This window comes from Gossypium raimondii, chromosome 5 (assembly GCF_025698545.1).
Source record: "Gossypium raimondii isolate GPD5lz chromosome 5, ASM2569854v1, whole genome shotgun sequence".
Lineage (NCBI taxonomy): Eukaryota > Viridiplantae > Streptophyta > Magnoliopsida > Malvales > Malvaceae > Gossypium > Gossypium raimondii.
The window spans coordinates 14889710-14917069 of NC_068569.1; the positions used below are offsets into that span (position 1 = coordinate 14889710).

At 32.6% G+C, this 27360-nt stretch overlaps 5 protein-coding genes across 5 annotated transcripts; 3 read left to right on the top strand and 2 right to left on the bottom strand.

Annotated features, from left to right (window-relative positions):
* Nucleotides 1-6264: 6264 nt before the first annotated feature.
* LOC105769211 (expansin-A11) lies at nucleotides 6265-7788 on the top strand. The gene is made up of 3 exons (XM_012589689.2): nucleotides 6265-6713; nucleotides 6800-7121; nucleotides 7203-7788. Exons 1-3 carry the CDS (start codon nucleotides 6575-6577, stop codon nucleotides 7507-7509), a joined length of 768 nt encoding a protein of 255 aa, XP_012445143.1. The 5' UTR covers nucleotides 6265-6574; the 3' UTR covers nucleotides 7510-7788.
* Nucleotides 7789-8888: 1100 nt separating this feature from the next.
* LOC105769210 (peroxidase 64) lies at nucleotides 8889-10571 on the top strand. Its single transcript, XM_012589688.2, has 4 exons — nucleotides 8889-9143; nucleotides 9247-9435; nucleotides 9610-9772; nucleotides 9892-10571. The coding sequence occupies exons 1-4, from the start codon at nucleotides 8940-8942 to the stop codon at nucleotides 10284-10286; spliced, it is 951 nt and encodes a 316-aa protein (XP_012445142.1). The 5' UTR covers nucleotides 8889-8939; the 3' UTR covers nucleotides 10287-10571.
* Nucleotides 10572-10942: 371 nt separating this feature from the next.
* On the bottom strand, nucleotides 10943-12787 carry LOC105769208 (UPF0496 protein At1g20180). Its single transcript, XM_012589683.2, has 2 exons — nucleotides 12571-12787; nucleotides 10943-12330 (listed from the first exon to the last, which is right to left on the bottom strand). Exons 1-2 carry the CDS (start codon nucleotides 12623-12625, stop codon nucleotides 11249-11251), a joined length of 1137 nt encoding a protein of 378 aa, XP_012445137.1. The 5' UTR covers nucleotides 12626-12787; the 3' UTR covers nucleotides 10943-11248.
* A 3566-nt stretch (nucleotides 12788-16353) lies between these two features.
* On the bottom strand, nucleotides 16354-19185 carry LOC105769209 (probable cinnamyl alcohol dehydrogenase 6). Its single transcript, XM_052631775.1, has 6 exons — nucleotides 18994-19185; nucleotides 18759-18872; nucleotides 17605-17832; nucleotides 17208-17496; nucleotides 16953-17106; nucleotides 16354-16863 (listed from the first exon to the last, which is right to left on the bottom strand). The coding sequence occupies exons 1-6, from the start codon at nucleotides 19086-19088 to the stop codon at nucleotides 16664-16666; spliced, it is 1080 nt and encodes a 359-aa protein (XP_052487735.1). The 5' UTR covers nucleotides 19089-19185; the 3' UTR covers nucleotides 16354-16663.
* Nucleotides 19186-24096: 4911 nt separating this feature from the next.
* On the top strand, nucleotides 24097-25463 carry LOC105766825 (protein FD; the record flags this gene model as incomplete). The annotated part of the gene is made up of 3 exons (XM_012586388.2): nucleotides 24097-24738; nucleotides 24866-24943; nucleotides 25087-25463. Coding segments are annotated over 3 exons (789 nt in total), but the record flags the coding sequence as incomplete, so codon positions are not given.
* Nucleotides 25464-27360: the final 1897 nt, after the last annotated feature.

Sequence of the window (27360 nt, forward strand, 5' to 3'; positions counted from 1 at the left end):
TTTTGATGTATTAAAAGCTTGAGGGTATATCATAAGCTCAGTAGATAAGCACTTGTTAAGTTACTTTCTAATGATTTATAATAAATGAGAGTTTAATCATTTTACTTTATAGGAATGACTTCATTTTGGAATTAATTGATTGAAATTAAATAATTGAATTTCAAGTGAAAATTAAATTAATTAATCATTGTAGTTTTATTAAACGAGATATTAAATATATATTTCATGATAGATTCTAATATGGTAAACTTGTCATTACTTTAATGGAATTAGAATTGTGTTAAGATAATAATTTAATTGGTAAATCAATTAATATTTCGAGAAGTAGAAATATAGTTATTGGGTAGGTTAGAGAATACATATAACTGTATCAAATACATGAGATAAGCCCGAAGGCCAATCTCAATCTCAAGATAGAGGGGTGGCAAACCCTAATATCCACTAAGGCATGTCGCTGCCAATCAGGTATTCCAGATAAAGGAATGCTGTGTTTTTAAAATATTATTATTTAATTATTCATTGTTCAAGTAAAACTCGTGTGCCTTTTTTCCTACAAAAAAGGAATTATGGGATGACTTGATTAACACACCAATTGACCGTTGTTATTCTGTCAAAAATTAGTGACAATTTATTTAGAGAATAAATTCTATTTTTCTACAAAACTCAAAAGTTTTTCGATTCTCATAAAGAGAAATTAACTTTCCCACTAAAAGTTGATCAAAGTTTTCATTCTATGAATTCGGTTTGTGTTGTTTAAGCTCTCACTCAAAGCATGACAAGGTTCGAGGATAACTTAGAAGATCGTTTGATAGAAAGTCAGGAAACGACTTAGACCGCCTCGCATAAAGCACAAGTAATAATTTAGTTTAGGGTTTATTACTAGAAATACCATAATGCTCGATTTTTAAGAAAAAATTTAAACTTTTGTTGTGCAACGTTTTTTATTTTCTTAACTGGATTTTCCAACTATTGATATTAGAGCTAGATTATACTATATTTATAGTGTAAATCGAATATCGAATTTACTTCCCTCTCATTGTTTGATTAATTAAGATAAGAAATGACATTTTTAAATTATATTCGATTGTTATACATGTGAATAGATGTTTGGAATTATTTTATATTTGTTATCAAGTAAATTTGTAAAAGTTGTGATTCTTAAAAATAGATCAGTTGTATTTAAACTTCTCAAATTTTAGGTTTGTAATTAAATTGTTGACTATCATTACAACACATGTGTTTTTAATCTTATTTTTGTAAAATTAGTAAAATTCATGTGAGTTAGAAACATACTAGGTAATTTTTGTAATCCTGAATTTTTTGGTGGAACCCAAAAAAGTGGGGGGGACTGACAACCCAACCCGATATGTAACACCTCTTACCTGGAGAGAGCCGATTCCTCACTAACAAAGGATGTCACATTAAAACAAGCTACTCAAATTTATAAAAAAAAATTTAAAACTTTATTTTAACATAATTAGACTCCTTTAGAGTTATTCAAATTATTTATGGGGCTTTAACTAAAGTCTGGTTAGAAATGGGGGTCGTTCAGGACTTAAATGATACAAAATAGGGTAATTAGAGTCAATGTTGTGACATTGGAAAGTGGGTGTTGCGACACTGGGCTAATGTCGCAACATTGGGCTTTGGATGTCACAACACCAAAAATAGATTACTCACATGACTTCAATGTTGCAACACCGAAGGTTAAGTGTCGCGACACTGAAAACAAATTACTTAGAACATGTTTGAATCACTTAAAACTAAACCCGAACAATCACAAATCATTCCATATCAATTCCAAAACATTATCAAACATGTTTCCCCATCAAAAAATCGTATAAATTCGACTTTAACTAATTCAAACATGCCAATTTCAACCTTGAATATCACCTAATTCATCCAATTCCAGAACATACCAATCCAAATTACAATTTTTACAAAGTGGACTAAAAGTACCAAATCTTCCATTGTACATATTTCTACGTACATGCCAAAACTAATGCCCAAAAATTTAGATTCATACTCTTTTCAAAACTTGATTGGTGATGAGATAAGTTGGAGTTGGTCTTCATTTTAAAGCTTCAAACGATCTTCACCTACGCGTTTGAAAAAAACACGTTAAGCTCACGAGAACTTAGTAAGCATATAAAGAATTTAAGTTAGCTTTAAAATTTAATTCTTTTCACAAACACATATATAAACATTTGGATAATACTTTCATTAGTTTCAATCATCATGCACAAAATTTGTAGTAAAGTAAAAAATTCCACGAGTTACAAATTACTGAGCAATGTCATATTAAGTTCACTTACCTTGTATTCTATTGCCCAATTGTAGACTCAATAGAACACAATAGGATATATGAAAATGTCGATAAGATGCACCAAAGTGTCACTATTCTTCACACGGATGTGAGGATGTCACTTTGCACCGAAGTGCCACTAACATTTGCACTGTAGTGTCGCTTCCACTTGCACCGTAGGGCCACTATCACTTGCGCGCTTAGTCACTTTCCTAATGGCATACCCTTGATATCCTACTAGTTCTCATTTTATCTACATGAGCATTTAACATACAAAATTTCACTACATTCACTTAATAGTTAAAAAATAGTTCTAACTCTACTATTTTGATGATTTAGTCATTTTCTATATACAATCAACTATCATCAATTCTCACACAACATTTATTTCATCATCATCTAACATCTCAATTAAATACTTCATATCGCTATTTATTTCACCCATTTAAAATTTTCACTCATTACAATTTAGTCCTTATTTAACCAATTCATCAACACACATTTTCAAATAAATTTTCAAGTACTAATGTATCCTATGAGTATTACTAAAATAAATCATCGAACTTTCATTTAGGGTTTAAATTATACAAATTAAAATTCTCGATATACTGACAACAAAATGCTTGAATAATCCTTTTCTTCCTTTTTCCTTCACTCATTGGCTATTTCTTTGTCTTTATCACCAATTTGATGTTCACTCCTCTCCTTCTTCTCTTAACCTTACTCAAAACCCCTAACTCTTCATTTTTCTATCTTCAAGTATATATTCTAGCTAACTCCATATAAAACTTAGCTAGCTGTAAAGTTACTCTTGTGATTTCATTAAAAATTTATGAAGGAATTTTGGAGTTTAAAGCTTCGAAAGAGTTGATAATGGTGGAGGACTAAAATGAAAGAAATGAAAGCTTGAGAAAAATGGGGGTGTAAAGGGATAATGAAAAAAAAATGATGATTGACTTTCGTTTTCTACATCCTTCCAACAAAAAATCTATCTACTTTTTTTTATTAAATAATATTTAATTAAAATAAAATCTAATCATTGTCATTACAATCAAATGGTTCCTATTCATCATTAATCTCATCCACATTTCTATGTACTTTCATGGTCAAATTTCACTCCAAGTCCTTGCTCTTCTTCTCATTTATTTAATCTAGTCATTTCTTATTTTTAAGTTTTGCACTATGGCCTAACACTTCTTACACTTTTTTAATTTAGTCCATTCCTTAAATTAATTTCCCTAAATTCAAAATTTGATTTCCTATAATACCCAATTACCTTCTTCAATAATATTAATATTTCTATTTTTGATTACTCTAAAAATTTCAAACACGTGTCAACCCAAATTGACACTGCTCACTTTTCGGGGATTGTTAGTGATGTCACATGATATAATTTTTGGCCCATGGACTTGGCAATTAGATCCACTTTGCCTGTGCTTTTTTCGGTCCATTTTGGTATCTTAACTTGATAACTAGATTCATTTTGTTTCCTGAACTTGAAAAAGATAAAAAAGTTGATCACATGACACTCTGAGATTGTGCTAATAACCGAACTGATGGTTAAATTGGTCAGACCACCAATTTCTGGTTCAATTGACTTGATCGGTTCAACTAGATGACCAACAATAATTAACTAATTAAAATATCATACAAGATTTAAAAAATAAAAAAAATATTAAACCATTTTTACCTATTCAAATTTTAATTTTTGTCTCAGTTTCGATTTTTACTAGTTTTGAGTAATTTTTTACTCAATCGGTTTAGCTCCTTTGTTCGGACTGGTATATAGTCAATTCTTTGTCCAATTGGTTTGACTGACAAATTCAATCTTGTGCAAGTAACACTGACCACATCATCAAATATTGTCGGAATTCAAGTTTAGGGACCAAAATTGATTTAGTTGCCAAGTTTAAATACCAATATTACCAAAAAAAGTACAAATATTAAAGTAGAACTAGTTACCAAGTTCAAGAGCCAAAAAATCATATCATCCCTAAAATAAATTATCGTAATTTATATTTAAACTGAAAAAGTTAAAGTTAAAATTTTAACTTTTTTATTTTCCATTTTAAAAATTAATTTTACTTAACGAATTGGAGCTAGGTTTGAAGGCGATTCAGTCTGCCCCTCTAGCCGCTTGCTTGAGGGTGCTATCACTACATGGCAAGTTCTAATATTACTTGAAAGAATGCGGGAAGACTAATTGATAAATTTTAAAATTATATATCAACTATGAAGACTTGCAATCTTTAAAATAATGTTCTATAGAGTTTAAATTTCTTAGAACCTTATCTTATAAATAGGTTTTAATCTCAATGGTTAATGTAATTTAATCTATTTTGTTGGATGTAGTAGAGTTACACTATAAATAAAAGCCTTCCTTCTTATTTGTATTCATTCATTCAATATTTGAAGTGTTGGATGTGGGGGAGCTCAACTTTTTTATTGTCTTACTTGTTTTGCTTAGTCGCTTTTATAGACCAATGCCTTAGATAATTTTCTTCAAAATTCTTAGTTTTTGAAGGTTTAGACTAACTAGGCAAAAATTCACTATCTAAGGTAGTCATGTGGTTTGCTAGGCTAAAGTTTAGCCTTGTAACATGCCCACATAGTCTGCCTTACCAAGCACCTGGTGAGGTGCTCCTACTATATGAATCCTCCACCTCTTCCGCACCTAGGCTCTCATTAGAGTTAGGAGTCAAAATTGCAACAGAAGACAATATTAACATGTTGGAGGGCTTGTTGGCTCCTGACAAACAACACTCTGACCGAGTCAACCTCTCTCATAGGCCTTAGCTTAATGGTGATGTTAAGTATTAGGAACTTTAAGATCCCAGATTCAAGTCTTACTCTATGTAAATTATGTGTGGGTTCTCAGTTTATATTTATTTTGATTTATGTTTCACTATATATGGACTTTGTGTAGATTTTGATTATTAATCTAATCATGCTCTATAATGATTAATTTTGATTATAGTTGTGATTGTACTTGGTTTATGTTGCACTATATGTTTTGATTACCAATCTAATCATGTTTTGTAATGATTAATTACGATTATATATATTCAAATGCATCCGTTATAATTGCAATTGTGATTACACGTGTAACTTCTCAAAAATATAAATTATATTAATAGAATAATACATTATATTTAACACATGATTATATTAAAATATAATACAATTTATAATTGTGTTTAATAATTAAATTACTTTTATAACTAATTAAATTTTATTAATTTAATTGAAATTATTGAAAAAAATGGAAGATAACAAAAAGAAGAAGATAAAATAATAATTAACTAATACCAAAATTAAAGTTGTTATTTTATTTAGAATTAATTTAATAAATAAACCTTATGGATGAGTGCGTATTACTGAAAACCAGGGATAATAGATTTTATTTTTCATTAAACCTTATAGGCCACCGAATTATTTTTAATATTCCAATTTGAGTGATGAATTTAAAGAGAAAAAAAACAAAAACTTGGAAGCTAATAGAAAATATCCAAATTGCTACAGCAGTAATAATAAGTAAAATTAATTGTTTACAATAAAAAAGATTATGTGAAATATTAATACAATTAAGCACATGAAAGTATATGACTGGACTTACAATTGAAGCATTTGCTTGGACTAGTAAGGGTTTCATTTTAACATCTCAAATTCCATTTGATTTTTTTACAAAGTCACATTAGGATAAATTTGTTGAACCTAGAAGAGGTAATGTAAAAAGGAATCATGTGCCATAAAATGGTGCTATGGGTCAAACAAATGACCATGTGAACTTGTATGTATGCTCTGATCTGATTGAAATATTCTATTGCAAAAATAAAAGCAGCAAGTGGAGGTGTCGTTTTTATCTTCAAATGGAAACAAATGTTGAATAAAAGAAATCCCATAAAACAACAATTGGGACTTCTGGTTTTCGATCCATTCACGGCTCTTCTGTAGGGAGATAGCATGTGGGTGTGAGAGAGAACGTGGGAATAATTGAATGAGACTCAGAAATCTGGAGCCTCTGCAGGGATAATTCATTTTCTAAAAAAGAAAAAAATTGCTTAAAATGAATCGGTTGTTCATTTCTTCTCTACTTGCAGGGATCACATGTGAGGCTGTTGCATGGAAGACCCTTATTTAAACACCCCCCATTCTTCTTCTTGGAAATGCCAGTAAATGTAAATACATTCATTCCCAATAGTACTTCCTTACCAATCTTGTTCTTCTTCTTTCTTCTCCAAACATATATTGCCTTCGAACTTCCAAGAAATGGCAAAAATCATTGTTGCATTAGCCATCTTACTTGGATTCTGCTATCTAGCTAGCACCGTGCATGCCTTCACGGCTTCTGGCTGGACTAAAGCTCATGCCACATTTTATGGAGGCGGCGATGCTTCGGGAACTATGGGTTAGTAACCATTTTTTTTTATTACTAATGCATTTTTTTTTTCAATTTTCATCACATTTAATATGGATTGGATTTATTGACAAAAGGGGGAGCTTGTGGGTATGGGAACTTGTATTCGACTGGCTATGGAACAAGGACTGCTGCTTTAAGTACTGCCTTGTTCAATAATGGAGCTTCATGTGGACAATGCTATAAGATCATGTGTGACTATCAGACAGATCCCAGATGGTGCATAAAAGGAACATCCGTGACCATTACAGCAACAAACTTTTGTCCTCCTAACTTTGCTCTCCCAAACAATGCCGGAGGCTGGTGCAATCCACCCCTCCAGCACTTCGACATGGCTCAGCCTGCCTGGGAAAAGATCGGTATCTACAGAGGCGGAATTGTGCCCGTTTTGTTCCAAAGGTAGCGTTCTCCATAACATTTCCTTGCCCTCATTATTTTTCATTACTCTTTATTAAACGTCTTGGCCTTCTTACAATACAGGGTTCCTTGCAAGAAGCATGGTGGAGTGAGGTTCACGATCAATGGAAGAGACTATTTCGAGCTTGTTATGATTAGCAATGTTGGTGGCGCAGGATCTATCCAGTCTGTGTCCATCAAGGGATCCAAAACTGGGTGGATGGCAATGTCAAGGAACTGGGGAGCTAACTGGCAATCCAACGCCTATCTCAATGGCCAATCATTGTCGTTCAGGGTCACCACTACTGATGGTGTGACTCGACTATTTCCTGACATCGTGCCTGCAAATTGGGGTTTTGGCCAGACTTTCTCTAGCAAACTACAATTCTAAGTTTAGTATTTAAAGTTCAGGGTTTGGGGTTTAGTTTCCGGCAGAGGTGTGCTTATTATTTTACAAAAGCTGCCCGCCATATCGTATGAGATGAAGTGAATGAATCCTTGAACTCTTACATTACCTTTTTATGCTTTTCATATACGAAAGTGGAACCAAGTTTAAAACTATTTGAAGTGGTCGTAATTAACTGTCAATAAGAAGCCCAAGCAAAACATTGCAGCTTCACCATTTTGTAAATTTTGATTTCACATATTAATGTGTTTATGATTCATTCTACTTTTACATTTTCCATTTCGAATGTAACAAATCAACCGACAAAGCTTGGTTCATTTTACTCACCGCCTTTGCCAGGTTCCGCCGAAATAAACTCTCTTTTTAATGGAATAAAAAACAAAGACCAGAGTTTCCCTGAACTTGAACAGACAGAGACAGGTTCTGGCGGTATTAACCTGCCATGAATTTGACAAAAAAGTTACTTGATGCATCGAATCTCTTTTCCCAAGTTGTTAAAGGGTTTTCATATGGCAATTCATCAGTCCTAACTACAAAATATATTCTGCAAAAGGACATGAGGCATGGTGGGTGGGTAATTGCTGGCATTTAACCAGAGTTGATATAGGAAGAAGACAGCGGATCTTGGACCAAATTTTGGGGGGATTAATTAAAAAATTTCGAGGGAAAAAAAGGAGATTTTCCCAAAATTTTGGCCACCATTTAGCTCCGCCTCTGATGACAGCCCCCAAATACGGATGGCACCATCAATATTTGAACTCCCTTCTCATTAATATAATATATATCAAGGAAAGGGACCATTGAATAAAATTATACATAAATTGTAGGTGGCTTTGAGGAGGTTGAAACTGGCTGGATTGTTCTTCTAATTGCCAGAATGTTGAAAATGACTCTCAAACGGTTTCCTGAACCTAAGCTTTGCGTTAAAACAACGACTTCATTTATTTGTTCAAAATCTTCCAACCGTTTTACCTTTTGTAAGCTATGTAGGGGGGTAACGGAAATGCTTTGCTTAGTCCTAATCAGGCAATCACCAAGCTCCTTTTTTCTTTCAGAATCAGTCCTGTTAATATGCTTTTGTTTCTGATTACGTTAGATTCTGCTTTGCCGGGTTAACGTTTTCATGAAAGGTAATGATTACATTGCATTAGGTCAACATGCAAAACTCCACCACAACTTTAAGGTTTATATTATTTTTAATGAAGGCCAATTTGATTGGCTCGTCGCTTTACGACATGCTTCAATACTACTCCACTAAAAAAGAGTTCTTGATCACCAAATATGCTAACAACCACTATTGATTAGTAACGACTCCAATTTATACTCTTCTTTGCGTTGTTATAAATAACACACTCCAAATCCCTCTCTTTCATACTTGCATAGCTAATCTTGCATTCGTAGTTGTGTCTCAAACCATGGAAGCCATCGTTGCACTTGCTTTCGCCTTTCTCGTGTTTCCATTTTCATCTCCCGCCCAGGCACTGAGCTCAAACTACTATGATCACACGTGCCCTCAGCTCGAGTCTATCGTTAGGAGTGCAGTCCAGAATGCGATGTCGAATGACAAAACCGTTCCGGCTGCGCTACTCCGGATGCACTTTCATGATTGCTTTATCAGAGTATAAAATTTAACATATTACCAGAATTTTGCTAGAAAAGAAGTAACAGAATTGTTCAGACATATCATGTACTAGCTAATTTATGTCTTGTTTTGATTTTAAGGGCTGCGATGCTTCTGTGTTGCTGAACTCGAAAGGGAAGAGCAAGGCAGAGAAAGATGGACCACCTAACATTTCATTGCATGCATTTTATGTGATTGACAATGCGAAAAAAGCGTTGGAATCTAAATGTCCGGGCATCGTGTCTTGTGCTGATATCTTGGCCCTGGCTGCCAGAGACGCGGTTGCTATGGTTAGTAACATAGCATTAACATAACATAACATACATTGCTTATTATTTCTTACTGAGTTATATAGCAACTGAGCTGCCCACATGTTCCCCCACTAAAGCCACGTAACCAACTGCTTTGTTTTCACTTGTTTGGTGTCATTTATATATATATATATATATATATATATTAATTAGTCTGGCGGTCCCAGTTGGGACGTGCCCAAAGGAAGGAAGGATGGAAGAATATCCTTGGCAAGCGAGACCAGGCAGTTACCAGCTCCCATTTTTAATATATCACAGCTAAAACAGAACTTTGCTCAGAGAGGTCTCTCCATTAAAGATCTAGTTGCTCTCTCAGGTATATGTATCCCCATGGCTTAATAAGCAGAGAAAATATTGCTTCAATTTTCATCATTCAAATTCATTTTTTTGTGGTGAATTACCATGTGTAACAAGTAAAAAACATTGTGAATCCAGGTGGACACACTCTGGGGTTTTCCCACTGCTCTTCCTTCCAGAACAGGATCCACAATTTCAACGCCACCCTCGACGTGGATCCGACCATGAATCCATCCTTTGCCTCCAAGTTAAGGAGCGTGTGTCCGGCACACAACAAGGTGAAAAACGCAGGTTCCCCCCTGGATTCATCCAACTTAATATTTGACAACGCATACTACAAGCTGCTTCTTCAAGGGAACAGTATCTTCTCTTCGGATCAAGCTTTGCTCACCACCCCAAAAACCAAGGCACTCGTCTCTAAATTTGCAAGCTCACAAAAGGCATTTGAGAAGGCTTTCGTGGAGTCCATGATCAAAATGAGTAGCCTCACTGGTGGGCAAGAGATCAGGCTAGACTGCAGAGTAGTCAGGTGATTTTTGAAGCCAATTTGGAGTTTAAACCCAGGCATGAAGGAATTTATAAGAGTGAGATCAATCAAGCCAATAAACTTTGTTTGTTTTGTGGTTTGCATACCGTCGAAGAGAACGGTAGGAACACGTAATTTGCATTCCAGATTTATGTATTTTGTGATTTAATGATTAATTTTCTTCTTTATTTTAAAAAATAACAACAAAGTTTCGAAATTGAATTCAACTCTTACTATGCTTTTACATGGTTAATAAATTACGACTTTGATTCTCTTGTCAAATGTGCACAAATATAGTTTTCAATTAGATTTTTACTCGTGTGAAAGAAATATACTTTATGACCACTCATTTATTTCTTTAAACAATACTCATAACACCAAAATTAATGACTGAATTACAACCAAAAGAATCATATTTTTTTATTAACAAGCTTAAGAAATAATTTATTTTAAAATCTGAAATTTGGTTATTAATATTTATTAGACGATAGTCTCGACAATAAAAAAGAATTATTGGGCTCAGTCGAAACAGAAATAGCATTATTGAGCTGAGTAGTCTAGCCTGTCCAATCTACGAAGTAATTTTGATTTTTGGACTCATTTTGGGCCCAAACAAGAATTCCAGTCTTCTGGAACACTACAAAAGAGATCACTTACGGAACATACAAAACAAAAACGGCTGTATATTTCCAAAAGAGATCAGATCACCACTTTCTTTTTTTTATTTCTTCATCTGAATAATTCAAAGACAACTAAAATGGTTTTACGAACATCTCCATGACATGCATATGATGTTATTCTCACAAAAGCATATAGCCATAGGCATAATTGGGGACAGGCTCCTGCATATTTACAAAAGACAAACAATTTCAGCATTTCTTTAACCCAGGAACCATCGAAGTGACACTAAGCTCTACAAGCAAAGACAAAAAAAAAAAGAAAAAAAGAAGAGATTTCTCATATTGCTCTCTAATACAATGGCTGCGCATCAACTATTTCTTGTATAACCAGCTTTCTCGATCTGTTAATTGTGTGAAAACATAATTTAGTATGTTCCTCTAGCTCTTTCAGCTGCTCCAAGAAGCTTGAATCGTGCATACATAATTCTCTTACCACCTCCTTCACTACCTCGATTTTCCCATTTCTAATGCACATATCAGCTATAGCTTTACGGTGTTCTATCTCATCGTGTAGTCTCCATACCAGTCTACTTATGGTATCGAAATCGTTGATCAAAATGTAAACCCCTTTCGCCGAGATATCAAGCTGCGCACAGAGTCTTTCAAGCCCTTGCTGATAATTAGATTGTGACCTGCTTTTCTTCTTCTTCTTCTTCAACCTCATGCCAAAGAAGCAGGCTGCAAGCCCTGGTGCTGCTATAATCCCAATCATGCCGTGGAATGCAAGTACCAGCAAAGCAATTATAAAAGCAGTGTGAGAAATCACTAGACAAATGCTGCCAATCTGTTTGGAGATTCTCTTGAATTTTGCTTGCCGTTTTAGCTTTTCGCGTCTGGATGTTAACTTGTGGAACAAATCCAGGTTACTTTCATGAAAATCCCGGAGCTGCACTGGACTAATGATCGAAAATGGATTTTTAAGCAAGGCAAAACCCGCCAGCTCCTTGAATATTACGCTGCATTTGTCATCTGAAAAGTCTTGATCAATCCGCTTGCTTATCTTTATCACCCTTCTAATTTTCCGATAATAAACACGGGCCTGATGGATGCTTCGTAGGAGTGATTCACATAAATTACTACCTTCTAAACCAGCTTCGAAATAGTCTAGAATAAGGTGATGAAAATTCAAGCTCTCGATCTTGTCTAACGTTTCTTGCTTTGGTTGAAGAAGGTACTCGGAAAGATTTATACGGTGATTAGGGATCGAAGATGATGGAGAAAGTCTATCAAAGCTAGTATTTTCCAACTGGCCGTGAACTTTTGTCCACGTTTCTAGATAAGACTTTGTTCTAAAAACTTCCTTGTACTCTTCATTGACGTTTGCCTTCTCTTCCAAGTAACTTCCACCGCCACGCTCCGTCTTTGATCTGCCTGAGATAACATACAATACCCAGAAATCCAATTAAGTTTTCATCTCCTAGAATATATCTTGAGAGCTAAAACCACATGTAAAAACATATAAAAGAAGGGGGAAAAAAATAGAAAAAGAGAGAGAACCCTTTGTCAATATTTATAGTTTTCCATTCATGTTAATGCATATCATCAGAAAGAAAATATATATAGATATAGATCAACTGATGCTACGATTTTCAAATGGAATTGAACACTGACCTGATTTCAGCTTCGTCTGAATCATATTTGTCCCTCGGGACATGTTCTGGAACATCAAGCGGCTTTCAACGTAAAACTTTCTCGCCAAAACAGTGCTTTCAATGCATTAGGTTATGATTGGTTGCTTTAGCCGATATACAGAGTTTGATGGCTTGAAGGGAGCAAAAAGTAAAGAAGAAAAAGAACACAGAAGCTAAGGTTGCAGTTTAAACATAGGCAGAAATAGTTATATATATAGCTTTTGTTGCACGATAACGTCCCTCGCACGGATGTTTTATACATATAACGTGTTTCTGGAAACTTTATTTTGAAGATGGCGAGCATTATTTGATTATTGTTTCAAGCTGAAGGTTTCTAGAATTTTAACAAGTGTAATTTTTAAAACCACTAATCATTAATTCCAAAATACAAAAAGATTATATCATTAGCTGTACATATACATCAGAAAGTGATCCATGCAAAGGCATCGAAACAAATAAACATAAATGACATTATTTAAAGCACGTGCTTCGAAAGTTCATATTTGTTGTGACAAGTGACAACAAATTTTGACTTTTGTTTTTCTCTCTCCCGCTGAAGCATTCATTTTCTACCTCTTACTGAGGGTGGATCGTTATCCAAGCCTTTCCCCTACCTGAAATCAATGATCATTCTGGTATGAAATTGTAAAAGGGCCAAGCACCATGAGTGGATAAACTCCTTTTTGATGCGTGGAGTGACACGCTACTATTCACCGTAAATGAGGCATCTAGCTCTTATGCCTCTCATCGGTTGTCACTATTGAGCGTCTTTGCGACACTAAGCAAGAAATTCATGTCACTTTGATCTCTAGTTTATGTTAGCCCTAAATTCAGTGAACGTAAACTATTTTGGGAAAATCTGAAATCTGCTGCGAATGTTTATAAATTACCTTGGTTAAATATATGCAACTTTAATGATCGAGGTGGCATAGGCTCCATTCTTTTCATGAGGTGCTCCACCTATATATTTATTATTGAATATAGTTTTATTTTTTCATTCAAATCATGGGTTTAATAAAATTGAATATTGATAATGTTATTCATTGAGTCGGCATCATACGTTAACTCGATATTAATTTAAGATTTATGATAGCACCATGATAAATAACTACAACGCATTTAATATTCTTAACATGTTTAAATCTTGTTTTATTCATAATTTAATTTAATTTTTTCATTTTAATATCGTATATATTTCATGTATTATTAATTAATTTCAAATTATACACCTTGCTTTTGTATACCTTTAATGTTTTAGAAAATTTTTATCGAAATTTTCACATTTCAAATTGGGAGTGAATTTATTGGCATGAGTTTGCTAAATTAAAGTGCAATCCCATAACGCATACATAAGATATAAAATAGAAATTGTTTTCATCATGGAAAATTAAACAAATGATATTCCTTTTCCTATTTCATTGCAAAAATTAGGTTTGAGATTGAAAGTTATTGATTTAAAATAAAATAAAAATAGTTCAAAGAGGGGGAAAAAATAGATTTTTGGCTGCAACCCGAATTGACTTTAAGCTTGGTATTTGGAGTAAATAATGAATTGCATTCCACATCCAGTACAATTATACGATGTAAATTGATTAATAGTATAATATGATGATAACAAACTTTGGCCAAATAATTAACTAATAATTGAAGCCTATGATTGCTTTCCCACACCAAATTAGCCCTCTAATTCTTGCTTCCACTTCTCACCAATCACCATCATCATTAATTTGGATATTGACAAATCAAAGATTTAAGCCACATAATTTTAGGTTGGTTTTTGGCCCACCTTATCATTAAGGTTTCCAGATATTTTTCAATTTTATAAACCCAATCCCCAATTTCTTTTGTGATTCTTGTAGTTGCGGTTTTGATTGAGATGGTATTAATTTAAAATTAATTTAATTTTTTTAAATTTTAATAATATATATTTTATTTATTATTAATTAATTTTAAACTATCAATTTTATTATTTATTATATATTATTTTCAAACGCGTAATTACTAAGTTTTAAGGGTTTAATTCAATTAGCAACTCTAAAACTATATTTTCTTTTTAAATTAGTTACTTAAACTTCATCAGCTAAAGTATAATTATGTCCCAACCCTTTCTCTGTAATTAAGAATCGACATGTAATTAAAATTCATTTTCCTTCATTCGACTAAAACTTTAAAATAAATAAATTGAATTAAATTAACTTAAATTAAAACTCCCCTATCTTTCATTAATTAAAATCCCAATTGCTTACCCACTCATCTTCCTTTTCTTTTTTTTCTTATAATTTCTCTTTCAAAAACATTTCCGGAAAATCCTAAATTTTTTTCTCTCTTTCTCTAAGCCGTTTGCCCAGCGACGGTGTCAGCCTCTAGACTGGCTATAGCCTACCTTTTTCTCCCTCCCACCAACTCTTTTTCTTTCTTTCTTCTTCTCATTCACTCCACATGTCTTCTCTTTTTTCAATTTGCAAATCTATTTTGTGAGTACCTTTATTGTCTTCACAAGTTGTGGAAAGGTGACTGTGTTTGTCGTTCATTAAAACTCTATCGGTCACCAATAGTTTTTCTTAGAAAGTGGGTGGCTATTCATCAACTTCTAAATTTTTTTCTGTTTTGCGAGTATTTTAGAATAATAAATTATTTTCACGAGTCTATTTGGACTTGTGTTATCTTAAGTTTTGTGTTTTTTGTTTGTTTTTCCATTGTTTAATAAGTTTTCAGTTTTAAAAGTTTTTGTCTGCTCTTGTAGCACTTTTTCTAGTCTTGCTTATGCATGTAACTTTAGTTTTACAAGTAATTTTAGGGATGGTTTTGTTGTTGTCCTCTATAGTTTGGTGAATGCTCAACTCTTTTGTTGATTTTTGTTCGTCGCTTTGGATCATCTGAGGTTGATTTCCTTATCGTATTAAGTGCTTGCAGTCACTCCAGATATGTCATACTTGAGTTGTGGCAAAGCCAATTGCCAATGTGTCATGATGTTCTATTGATGATGAGGCTAAAGCCTTTGTTGTGTTGATGGAGCTTGTCATTCACCATCTACGATGAGTGTTTGTTATTTTTTTCTTGAATTTTATGGTTTCATTCATTGAATGAATTAATGAATTTACTTTTCAAAATAAATATTTCCTAAACTTAATTTGAAAAGGAAAAAAGGAAATTTATTTTGTGTTTGCTTTTAATTTATTTTTAGAGTTAAAATTCTAGGTTTTGAAATGATATGTTTTCATAGACCAATCTTAATCTGCAAATCGGTTTACCAGACTTTTCCACTAGCGAATAGCAAATTCTAGGAAAATTAAATGGGAAGATGAAGATTGAGAGAGAAAAGATACTTTTAATTTATTTTTATTTAATATTAATTTTTAATTTTAATTTAATTCTTTTATTTTCTTTTTACAGTTTTATAGCCAAATTAAGAGAAAATAATTTTTTATTATGTGTCAACCCTTGATTGGTTTAAGTGTTTTTCTAAAGAAGATAACAATTGGACTCACAATTGTTGAAATTATAGTACTTGGATAGAAAAGAAAAGTTTAAGTACCTAACTCAAAAAGCCATATATTTTAAGAGCTGCTTATTCAATTATGTCTAAATCTTTTAAAAGTCAATAACATCAATGAATATTTTCAAAGGTTTTAAGAGAAGTTAATTAAAATTAAAAAATCAACAAAATAATAAAATTCCCAAATATATATATTTTATAGCTTAGCTTATGACGGTTCTTCAAAAGAATCTCAAAAGATTGTATTATTGAGTCTAAACAATAACATTGAAATTAATTATTAATTTATTAAAATACTAATTATGCTCGAAATTATAAAATTGCTCAAGCAGAATTCCCTTTTCTGCTTATCGCAGAGTCGTTTCAAGGAGAAGATAGCATGATTCTTCTAATTAAATACACGAAATAACCAAAAAAAAGTGATGAAAAACTCGATTTATGTAATGTTACAACACCACCACTTAATGAAGATTGAAGATGACGACCAATAAAACAACTGGTTGTAGTAAAGAGTAAAACAAACAGATATAGATGAATCGATTGCCAAGGAACATGCAAGGGAACACTGATTCGATCTTCAAAGCTTAGAGGTTCCGGCAATGTCGATAACAAAACGGTATCTGACATCGTTTCTGGCAAGGCGGTCCAAAGCTTGGTTGATTTTATCTGGCTTGATAAGCTCTACATCGCACGTGATGTTGTGCTTCCCACACACATCCATCATTTCTTGCGTCTCTTTCATACCCCCTGTCATGCTTCCCTTTACTGCTCTCTTTCCTGTAAAAGAAGAAACATGAAACGTTGTTTATTTCATTGTCCTTGTCACTCCTCATATTGTAGTCTTACACTGGAAGGTCAGACCGTACCAAATATTAATGGAAAAGAAGGAAGCTCAATTGGCCTGTCGGGTGCCCCCACAACTACCAAAGTCCCATTTACTTTGAGCAGTTCCAAGATCGGTCCGAGTGAGTGTTTAGCTGAGACTGTGTCCAAAATAACATCTAGCGTCCTCTTACCTCTCTGTTATATATATATATATATATCACATTAATCCAACTGATTCAGAAAGATTTTGTCTAATGAAATACCTCTTCGAAAAAGCAAATTAGAGAGTTGCCAACCTGCATTTGTTTAGCATCTGTGCTAACTAGGAAATAATCAGCGCCCAAACGCTGTTTAGCCTCATTTTCTTTTGACGGAGAAGTGCTGATGACGGTTACTTGATGACCAAATGCCTTTGCCATTTTAACAGCAACGTGACCCAGACCCCCCAGGCCAACTATTCCCACTTTTTTCCCTGGTGACTCCAGCAGTTGGCAATCTTTCATGGGGCTAAAAACTGTTATCCCAGCACACAATAGTGGGGCTGCTGCATCCATTGGCAGGTTATCCGGCACGTGGACCACGTACCTGCATAAATAAATATCCCCAACCTTAGCCTATGCTCCATAAACAAGTCATTTTGCTAAAAAGAAACTATATTTTATACATTTATATGGCGAAAGATGAGTTGCTGACCTGTGATCTGCAACTAGCATTTCGGAATATCCACCATAAGTAATGGTACCATCCCAGAAAATGCCATTGTAGGTGAACTGGATCTGATCGCAGTAGTTCTCCTGCGAGTTTTTACAGAATTCACACTCCAAACAGGATGCTGCCAAGCAACCAACCCCCACCCTGTCCCCTAGTTTGAAGTTCTTCACGTTGCTTCCCACCTTGGTTATCACCCCCGTTATTTCATGCCTGCATATATGTAACATAAATCTCTCAATACAGAACATTTCATACTCAAAACTCTCACCACCCAACTCGTTCAACTCTAAAACATAAATCGGATTTCTCTAATTTAAATATCCAAACTTGAATATGTTGAGCCACACCCGCAGGTAACAAAACCTTAAAAGATCAGTGACTATCCAAATCAAACAATTTCGATTTTGATTCTTGTTTCAAAGCCTTACTCAGGACACAAATATTTCAGGTTCAATTTAATTTCTTTGTTTCCACTTTAGTAATTAAATTTAATTATAAAAATATATAACTTTTTTAATTTTTTATTATTTATAAATAATGAATCGAGATAGTGGGGTAGCCTTTAATACTTTAAGAAAAGTTGATTAGCAAAGATACGCTATTTTACTCAAATAACTTTAAAAATAATTAATTACATAAATGACATTAATTCAAAAATAATTATTTAAATAATCTGAAATAAACAGTAAAATTAGGTTATGAAAACTAGATAGTGGACACCACTATTTTTCTATTAAAAAATAATTTTGAAATTTTAGACTTTAAATAACCAGAACTAATGTATTTTTTCAAAAAAATTGTTAGGTACTGGCCAACAAAGGCCCAAACTCACCCAACAAAAGAGATAAGAATATTGCAACATTAACCCCTTCTTGTTTTTCATTTTTTATTTCTCAAATTTGATTATGTATTTTATATTTTAAAATAATATTAAACTACTTATCTTATTGTTAATTATTATTGCATCACTCATATTATTATTAATCTAAAATTAATTTAAATTTAATACACACAATTAATTGTTTTTTTGGGGGGGTTATTTGGTAACATCGTTAAAGAATTTTGTTGCTTTAAATAATTCATCAACAACCCTCCTTCCCGAATAAATTTAAAGAGAGAAGGCCAAGAAGCTTTACCCAGGAACAACAGGATACATGGTGATACCCCAGTCGTCCTTAACATGGTGGAGGTCAGTGTGGCAGATCCCACAATACATCACTTGAATGGTCACATCGTTGACGCCATTTTCCCTGTTTATATTTTTCACCTCTTCCAGGGTCAGTAACGGTAAATAACCCAAAGTAGCTAAAAGATTGTAACGACTGAAATTAAACTAACTAATCATATTCATGCCATGTATATGTAGTGTACCTTCGTTTGAAGATGTAAGGGGCGATTTTACCGGAGGAATCATAAGCCGCCCACCCTGCTACCGTCTGAGTGTGGTTAGGGGTTTCTAAAGCCATGAGAGGGAGAAGAGAAGACTGAAAAAGAAACAAGTGATGAGAAGAAAAAATAAAAGCTCAAAGCTTTATAGTATTGAATGTAGAGCATTTATAGAGAGCGTCAGGTAGTTAAGAAAAGAGTTGGGTAATATGGACAATTGCCTACCTACCAATAACTATTATTTATTTCCTTCTTCGCTATCATGGTGGTGGGGGAACGAAAAGGTCCCTTGGTATGAAAGATGGGTGTAATTGAAGTGCAAGGGGAGTGTAACTTCGTGGCTTACTCGGGGGAGTCAATCTGCTGAAAACGGACAAAAGATGGTAGTTGAGTGCATTTCATTCTTCTCCACTTAACGCTGGCTATGAAACTTCAAAGTCTACTGATTGGAGTCAAATTAAAAACCACCTCCCGTTATTTTAATGGGATGTCTTTTTGTTTGTGAGCCTTGTGCGTCACTGGCTTGTTAGTAGTGGCCATTTTCTGGCTTTTCTATAAAAATATCTCAACACTTTTGATTATTTATAAAAACCACCTATTTTAAAAATTATATAAGTAAATGAACAGTAGATATTGGTGACGTCAATGGCAATGACGCACCGAACTGAAGTATAATTATATAAAATATTTAGACACCTAATGAAGCAATTACCCTGCTTTTAGATTGGATGAAAAAAGGGTGAAGTTATTCATCTATTTGCATATTAAGTTTGTCATCTTTTGAAATTAAATTTAAATAGCACTTCAAAAAATATAAAAATAATAAAAATAAACTCTTTTCAAATTTTATTTTTTAGAAAAACAATATACTTAAAACACTATATAAAATTCTTACTTAAATTATCCAAATATATCCCTCAAGAATTTTCATTAAGTCAGAAATTCTGCCAATGACAATGGCTACACCCAAAAAAATTATATTGTTTTAAAAACCAAATACTTGTTGATGAGTATTGATTCACCATATCAATTATTGAATCATCGCTTGGTGTTCACTAGTCGGACTTTTTAGAAGAAAAAAAACATAACAACCTAGTGACTTAAAATAAAATTTTTCAATAGCTTAAGGCATTAAATGAAAAGTTTTGAATTGTCTAATGAACATTTTATAACTTTAATGAAGTTAAATGACAAAAGAAATACTTACTAAGAGATGAAGTTTTGTACTTTCTTTTATTTAAAAATCTTAATCTTGTCGTCAAACTTGCTATTGAGGCAATACAAAAATTAAAATAACATTTTAGCCCTCAATATTTATAATTCTTTTGTCAATTTAGTCTATTCTCATTGAAAATACATAAAATTTAATTTAAAATTTAAAATTAAGTTTTTTTCTGTATTTTCAATAAAAATAAAATCATATTAAAATTTCATACAAAAGTGGACCTCGTTTTGGCAAGATTTATAGGTAAGTAATTGAGTGTGGAAACTTTTAATGTAGTTTTAAAAAATTATACATATATATTTAAATTTAATTTTACTTCGATTGAGAGTTTAAAAAATATTTTATATATATTGAATAGACAGGTACTTACCAACCCTACTAAGCATTTAAAAAATGATGAAAAGATCATCGACTGTATATAATTTCATCTACTCGCGAGAATCCTCCATTTTAGCTGATTGATGAAAACTTGAAAACAAAATCAACCATTAAAGAACATAAGCACGGGTTCAAAGCCGTTAAAACGATGCCCACTAACAGAGATCAACAAGGGCTCAGAACAACCTTGACCATCTCTGCTCATTGGAAATAACTATTGCCTGAAAACAGCTACAAAACGCAACACAGATGAAGAGGAACGTTGAAGGGGCCCAGGCCCGGTTCCTTTACTCCCCATTATTCTATGGCTAGTAGCGAAACCATAAAAGGATAAATATGGACAAAAACATAAAAAAAAAAAAAAGAGGTTGCAAGTAGGGAAATCAACAATCAAAGGGGACCAGAAGCCATGCTAGTCGGTGTTATATTCTTTTTATATATCCTTTCCATCCTCAATTGGTATCAATCGATACCAATTTGTATTGCTACGTGATGCAAAATTTTAATGTTTTAAACTTGACTTTTATTTTTGTTATACTTAAAATTCAAATATAATGTTTAAATTGCATTATTGAATCTAATTAATAATTTTAAAATGTATGTTTGCATATAAATATATTTATATAAATGATATATAATTTATTAAAATTAAATTATAAATATATATAAAAAACTTAAAATATCAAACTCGAAATGATACACTACTACTAATTACCTTACTAAAAACAAAAATTCGTCATTATCACTAGTTTTTATGGAAGCTTTTATTTATTAAAAATTCCACGATTAATATTTTTATATAATTTATAACCTCTCTTCACTTCAAATAAATTCCAGCAGAAAGTAGGCGGCAATTGAATGTCCTTGCGATTCAATAAAATTTATCATCAGAAACCTATCTTCTTTGGCATTTGCTGCTGCTATCAGTAAAATATTCGTTTCCTTCATCATCAATGTCAACTGTCAAGGTCATTGGTAAACCGGAGGGGCACCCCATTTGCCAAGTGATGTCGCTAATCAATATTTTTAACACAATTTGCCAGCGCACTTAACTTGAAAAATACATGTCAATCAAGATTTTTAAGGCTCAAACCGCACCAACCATTTCGATTTGGACTTCGGTAAACCCAATTTTTTTACTGTACCAAATATATGATCTTGGTCAATAATTTTAATCTTCAGTAATAAATTATTTATTTTATATTATTTTAATAATTTTCCCAAAACGTTTTGTATCTGTTAATGCTTATTTAATTTTTTTTACTATAAAAGATTGTTAATTTTAAATTAACATTATATTTTTATATGATATTTTTAAATAATAAACATTTTTTCTTTTTAAATTTTTAAATACTATATCATTATTTGATTTTAATTATATTATTATAAATAGTAATTAATTTAAATTTATTTAAAATATTAATTTTATCCTCAATTTATACTGATTACAATACAAACTATAAAGATTCTAAAATTTAAACATTATAAAAATATTTAAGAAATAAATATAATATATTTTAATGGCATAATAACTTCTTTAGCTTTTCAACTTTATAAAAAAGTCACTTTAGCCTTCTATTTAATTTTATGTCTTTTTAGCCTTTAAACTTGTATTTTTTGTCAAATCACCCTTAAAATTGATGAAAAGTTACATGACATACACGTGGATGACACACTAACATTTAATTATTTTTTATTTTTAAAATTTAAAAATAAAATTTATTTTAAAAATTAAAGATCATTGAAATTATTTAAAAAGTATATAATTTTTTACAATTTAAAAATTAATTAAATATTGACATGTCATCTATGTGACAATCCACGTGTATGCCACATCTGCAAAGTTAACAAATATTAATTTTTCTATCCATTTGGAATGATTTAACAAAAAATGTAAGCTTGGGGCTAAAAAAGGCAAAAATAAAATTAAATGGTGGCTAAAATGATTTTTCTGTAAAGTTAGAGGGCCCAAAAAATCATCATACCTATTTTATTTGATAACTAAACTCATGTATCACGCAATATAAGAAATTAGTATATATACACATATGATTGTTTTTTTTTTTGATTGGGATAATATAACTTTTGGCTATTGAACTTGGCAATTAGGTCTACTTTAATATTTATAATTTTTTCTGTCCACATTGATCTTTGAATTTGGAAACTAGATCTATTTTAGCCCCTCAACTTGAATTCTGTTCAATCAAGATTTGATATTATGACCAGTGTTACGGGAACAATATGGCAACAAACAGACTGAAAATTGATTAATATACAGGTTCGAAAAAAGGGGTTGAACCGATTGACCCGAAAATTACTTGAATTTGATAAAAATTAAAAATCAGGACAAAAATCAACAATTTAACAAGTTGATTCAATTTAATATATATTATTTTAAATTATTTTAAACTTTTAAGAATTTATAATTAATTATTTATTAAAGCATTGAGTGTGACATTACCATATTATAACATATTATCACCTAAAGATTTATATAAAATTTTTAAATTTTTTATTGGATACGGACTATTACGTCTGGTAAGGATTATCAGTGGTCACGCAATTACGGATAGAGGAAAGATACCTTAGTTTTATGTTAGCCCTGCAAACTTTAACATTTTCGACACAGACAGAGTGATATGACGAAAAGAATACACCATCGGGAAGATAATTTTACTTATCTGTCAAATCAAAGTTTTTTTTTTCTTTTTTAATATTTATGATGTTTCTCAAATTCCACATGAAGTAGTTGTAGATATGGTTGTCCGATACCAAGGATCACCTTGAATGCTAACCGAACTAATTCATTTTTCCTTTTGAAAAAGCTGCAGAGGGTTTTCGACTCAATGAGAGAAATGAAGGCCAGTTAGTGAAATTAAATCGGCGGTAAATTAATCCATTAAACAAAACACCAGGGGGAGGGGAGGTGATGGAGGAATAAAAGGAATGCAGATGTCAAAGCATCATGTTTTACAAACGTGGTCCTTGCTTTATGGCTTTGAGATTCAAGAGATCAAAAAAGGTCAAAAAACAAGTAGCAAAGCATCTCAGTCGGATCCCCCCACCAAAAGCCACATGAAACCAATGCCGAAGATCTTGTATCAGTCGGACCATACGAAAGTTCTGCAAAGGCCATATGGCAAGTGGCGATTTTGAGCAGTCCTCACTTGCTCAATGCTCCCACTCCCCAGATGCTTTATATTCTTGGTTTCTTTTTTTTTCCTCTCTTTTTTTCGGGGGTGGTTCGGTGCACACCGTGAAAAGTCAGTACTTTGGTACATTACAATTCAAAACCCTTTTTTCCTTTTTTTTTTTTTGGCAGAATATTCAATAGAGTTAATTTATTTGCTCTCCAATCTCCATCCTTAGTACATTTTGTTTTCGAATGCCTCAAAGGCTCACACCATATAGGCCAGACCAGTAGACGTGACATCTCTTCAGTCTGATTTCCTCCATATCCCTATTCTCTTCGCCTCTCTTTTTAATCTTCATGTTGGCCTGACCGGTTTTACACAGCAATAGTAGCAGCTACCTGGTGCTCTAGTGTTCACCTTCAAAAATCCTCCTTCTCTGCACCCTGTTCATCACCATCTCCCAAAATCCATAACCTTTTAGCTAGAAAATCCATGGAGGAAGTGTGGAAAGACATTAGTCTGGCTTCTCTAAGTGACCACCCTGTTGATTCCATCCTCTCCACCAGAACCAAGAATCCTAACTTTCCTAGCATGATCCTTCTGAACTTTTTGGCTACACCCATCAATAAAGAACCTCCAACTCCAAGAACATCAGTTGTCTCCTCCAATGACACATCTTCTACTGAAGGACCTGCCCCTTTTGTCCCCGGCACAATATTGAGCTTGAAATCTGGGTTCGGGTCGGCCTGCCGATGCACAGAGACTGGTGACCCCATGAGGCCAAACCTAGAGGTCAACGCTCGTGCCGGTGTTCCTGCGGCTCCATCTTTTTCTTCTTACAGTTCTGGTTTTCGTGGTTTCGGTTCTCCTGAAGCTTTCCCTTCTTTTTGCACAAAAAGGGCTCCTGAAAGTAACGAAAACTCCAACGATCGGCGGCATAAACGCATGATGAAGAACAGAGAGTCAGCTGCTCGGTCTAGAGCTAGAAAACAGGTGAATCCCTTCCACTCTTCTTTCCCAGAAACCTCACCCCTAGTTTTGCAAATTTAGACATTACTGGTGTGATAAGTGTTTCATATGACATTCTTCTATGAGTTCTTTTGATGTTTGAGTGTCTCAGGCATACACTACCGAGTTGGAGCTTAAAGTTGCTCATTTACAGGAAGAAAATGCTAAGCTTAGAAGGCAGCAAGAGAAGGTGACGTATCAGTTAGGCTTATATATATGTATACATGTATAGAAATGGAGTGGTAAATAGTAACTCATTCAACTTGTGCTTGTCCAAAAGCGGAATACAGTTGGTTGATATATATGCATTTGGGTCATGGTTTGGTTTTGCAGATATTGGCAGCTCGAGATCAGGTTCCAAAAAAGAATACTCTAAGTAGAACGTCAACAGCTCCATTCTGAGAAGTAAAGGCAGCCATTTCTTCTTTTAAGTCCATACAGACTGCGCTCCTACACATGCGTCTCTCTCAAAATATCCATAAAAGAAAAGCACAAAAAAACCTCTAGTTTCTGTAGTTTGGGGTCCCCAATGGGCAAATGGTGCGGTTTTCTGTTTGGTTCTATCTCTAATATAATTCCACTTGAGAATGTATGGTTTGTCGTTTTCTGTTTGCTTTTGTCTCCTACCAATGAGAATAAAGCGGTTAGATGGAAAAAGAAACAAATAAACATTTAAATAGAAAGAAGCATAGACATAGCTATTTTCCTAATCAAGATGCTACATGATTGTCTATTCCCTTTTTTTCTAACCTTATCAACTTTTGGTTCTTGCCCCTCTCCCCATTTCAAATTTCAATGCTCTTTCTCCCAATCAAATTCGGCCCTACGGAGAGACCCAGCCCTCAGGTCAGCGGCTAATGGATTTCCCTCCCGCACTTCTTGTTCGACCTGTTCATATACTGTTACTGACTTGTATTTTCCCATTTGGTACAAAATCACTGTTTGATGATATAATTAGCTATGATCATAGAATACTTTTTTCCACAAAAGAAGCTATGCATTTGGATTGGACAATCCCATGCAATTGGATGAAGGCTGGCGGCCCCATGGCCTTTGAAATATCTGCCAATATCCCTTCTGTTGCTTCTGTTTTGTGTTTCTAATTTTTTTAGAAGAGTTTAGCCACTGTTTTATTTTTATGTTTCCTTATATTGTTATTTTTTTTATTTAAATTTAAATTAGTAGAAGGGATTGGTCAGAAATGAAGTGGTGATGAAAGAAGATAAATTTAGCATTCAGAATTAGCTATTAGTGACCGCACCTATGAAATTTAAAATTTAGATTTTGTACTATAAAAGTTTTTTCTTATTTAAAATATTAATTCAATCATAAATATCAAAATTTATCAACTTCAGGTATTGATTAGATTTTTTTTCATATGAAATATGTGATTAATGAAAAAATAAAATGTTAAATCGATAAATTTTAACAAAATTACAAATAAAGATAAGGATTAAGCTACAAGTTTTAAAATAAAAAAAAATTAGATCTTAAATTTTAGATTTAAGAACATATACTAACCTTCACCTTCTAATAAGGCAAACAAGAAAAATAAGAAACGATAACTCTCACCCATGTTGACATAAGTTTTGTACTAATTGCGAATTATCATTCATAATTTAATGCTGGTTAATGAATTCATACTGTTGGTTGCTTTAGTCATTAGTTATAATTTCATCGCAAGTTGGCCTAATTATTTGACGTGACATCGATTATTGCAAATTGACTTTCTTGATGATCAGCTTCATTTTTTCCTTCAAACTTTGTCCTTTTACCCAAACGTTGTTTTATGTATTTTCAACTAAATAATTTAATATAAAATTTTGGATTTTTAAAAACAAACACCGACGATATTATTAAAAGATAAATATAAGCTAAAAATTCAAAAATAATTCATCATATAATATAACAATATGAAATATGAAAGGAAAAAAGGGTTGAGAATAAAAAAAAAAAAACGTGAATAGACATATTAATTGGAGAAATATGTTGTATCTATTGGCTGCCTTTTCAAATTCAAATGTGGGTTTTTTCTGGGTGAGGTAAGAAGATCAAGCTAAATACAATTAGTTGTGGTAAGCTTTATAATGTTCGCCATTAGCGTCTTGTACTAATCTCTTAGTAATTTGTTTGGGTGGACTATCGTAAATGCGTAATCTAATTGGGCCATAAATAGATGTCTAATATTATGTTGGTATAATGTGAAATTTACTAAAACAATACTTTTTATTCGTTCTAATTTACAACAGTTTAATCGTCGTTTGGTTTAAAAATACTTTATTTATTTATTTACTTTGATTGCATGTCAAATTCTATCCCTAAAACGTAATTAAATTTGTAACGAAGACTAGATATTTGATTACCAAAGTTGTCATCTCCAAAATTTTTGCCCAGTTGCAAGAAAAAAATTTGTTACCAAAATCATGATATATATAAATATAAAACTATAATATCTTAATAATATTAATTAGTCACATTTTGTTAAATATTATTTTATTTAATAAAATGATTAATATAAATTTATATATTTTATTGAAACAATATATTAACAAAAATTTTACTAAACTTTAAAATAATAGGCATTACCGGACAATACACAACTTTCAT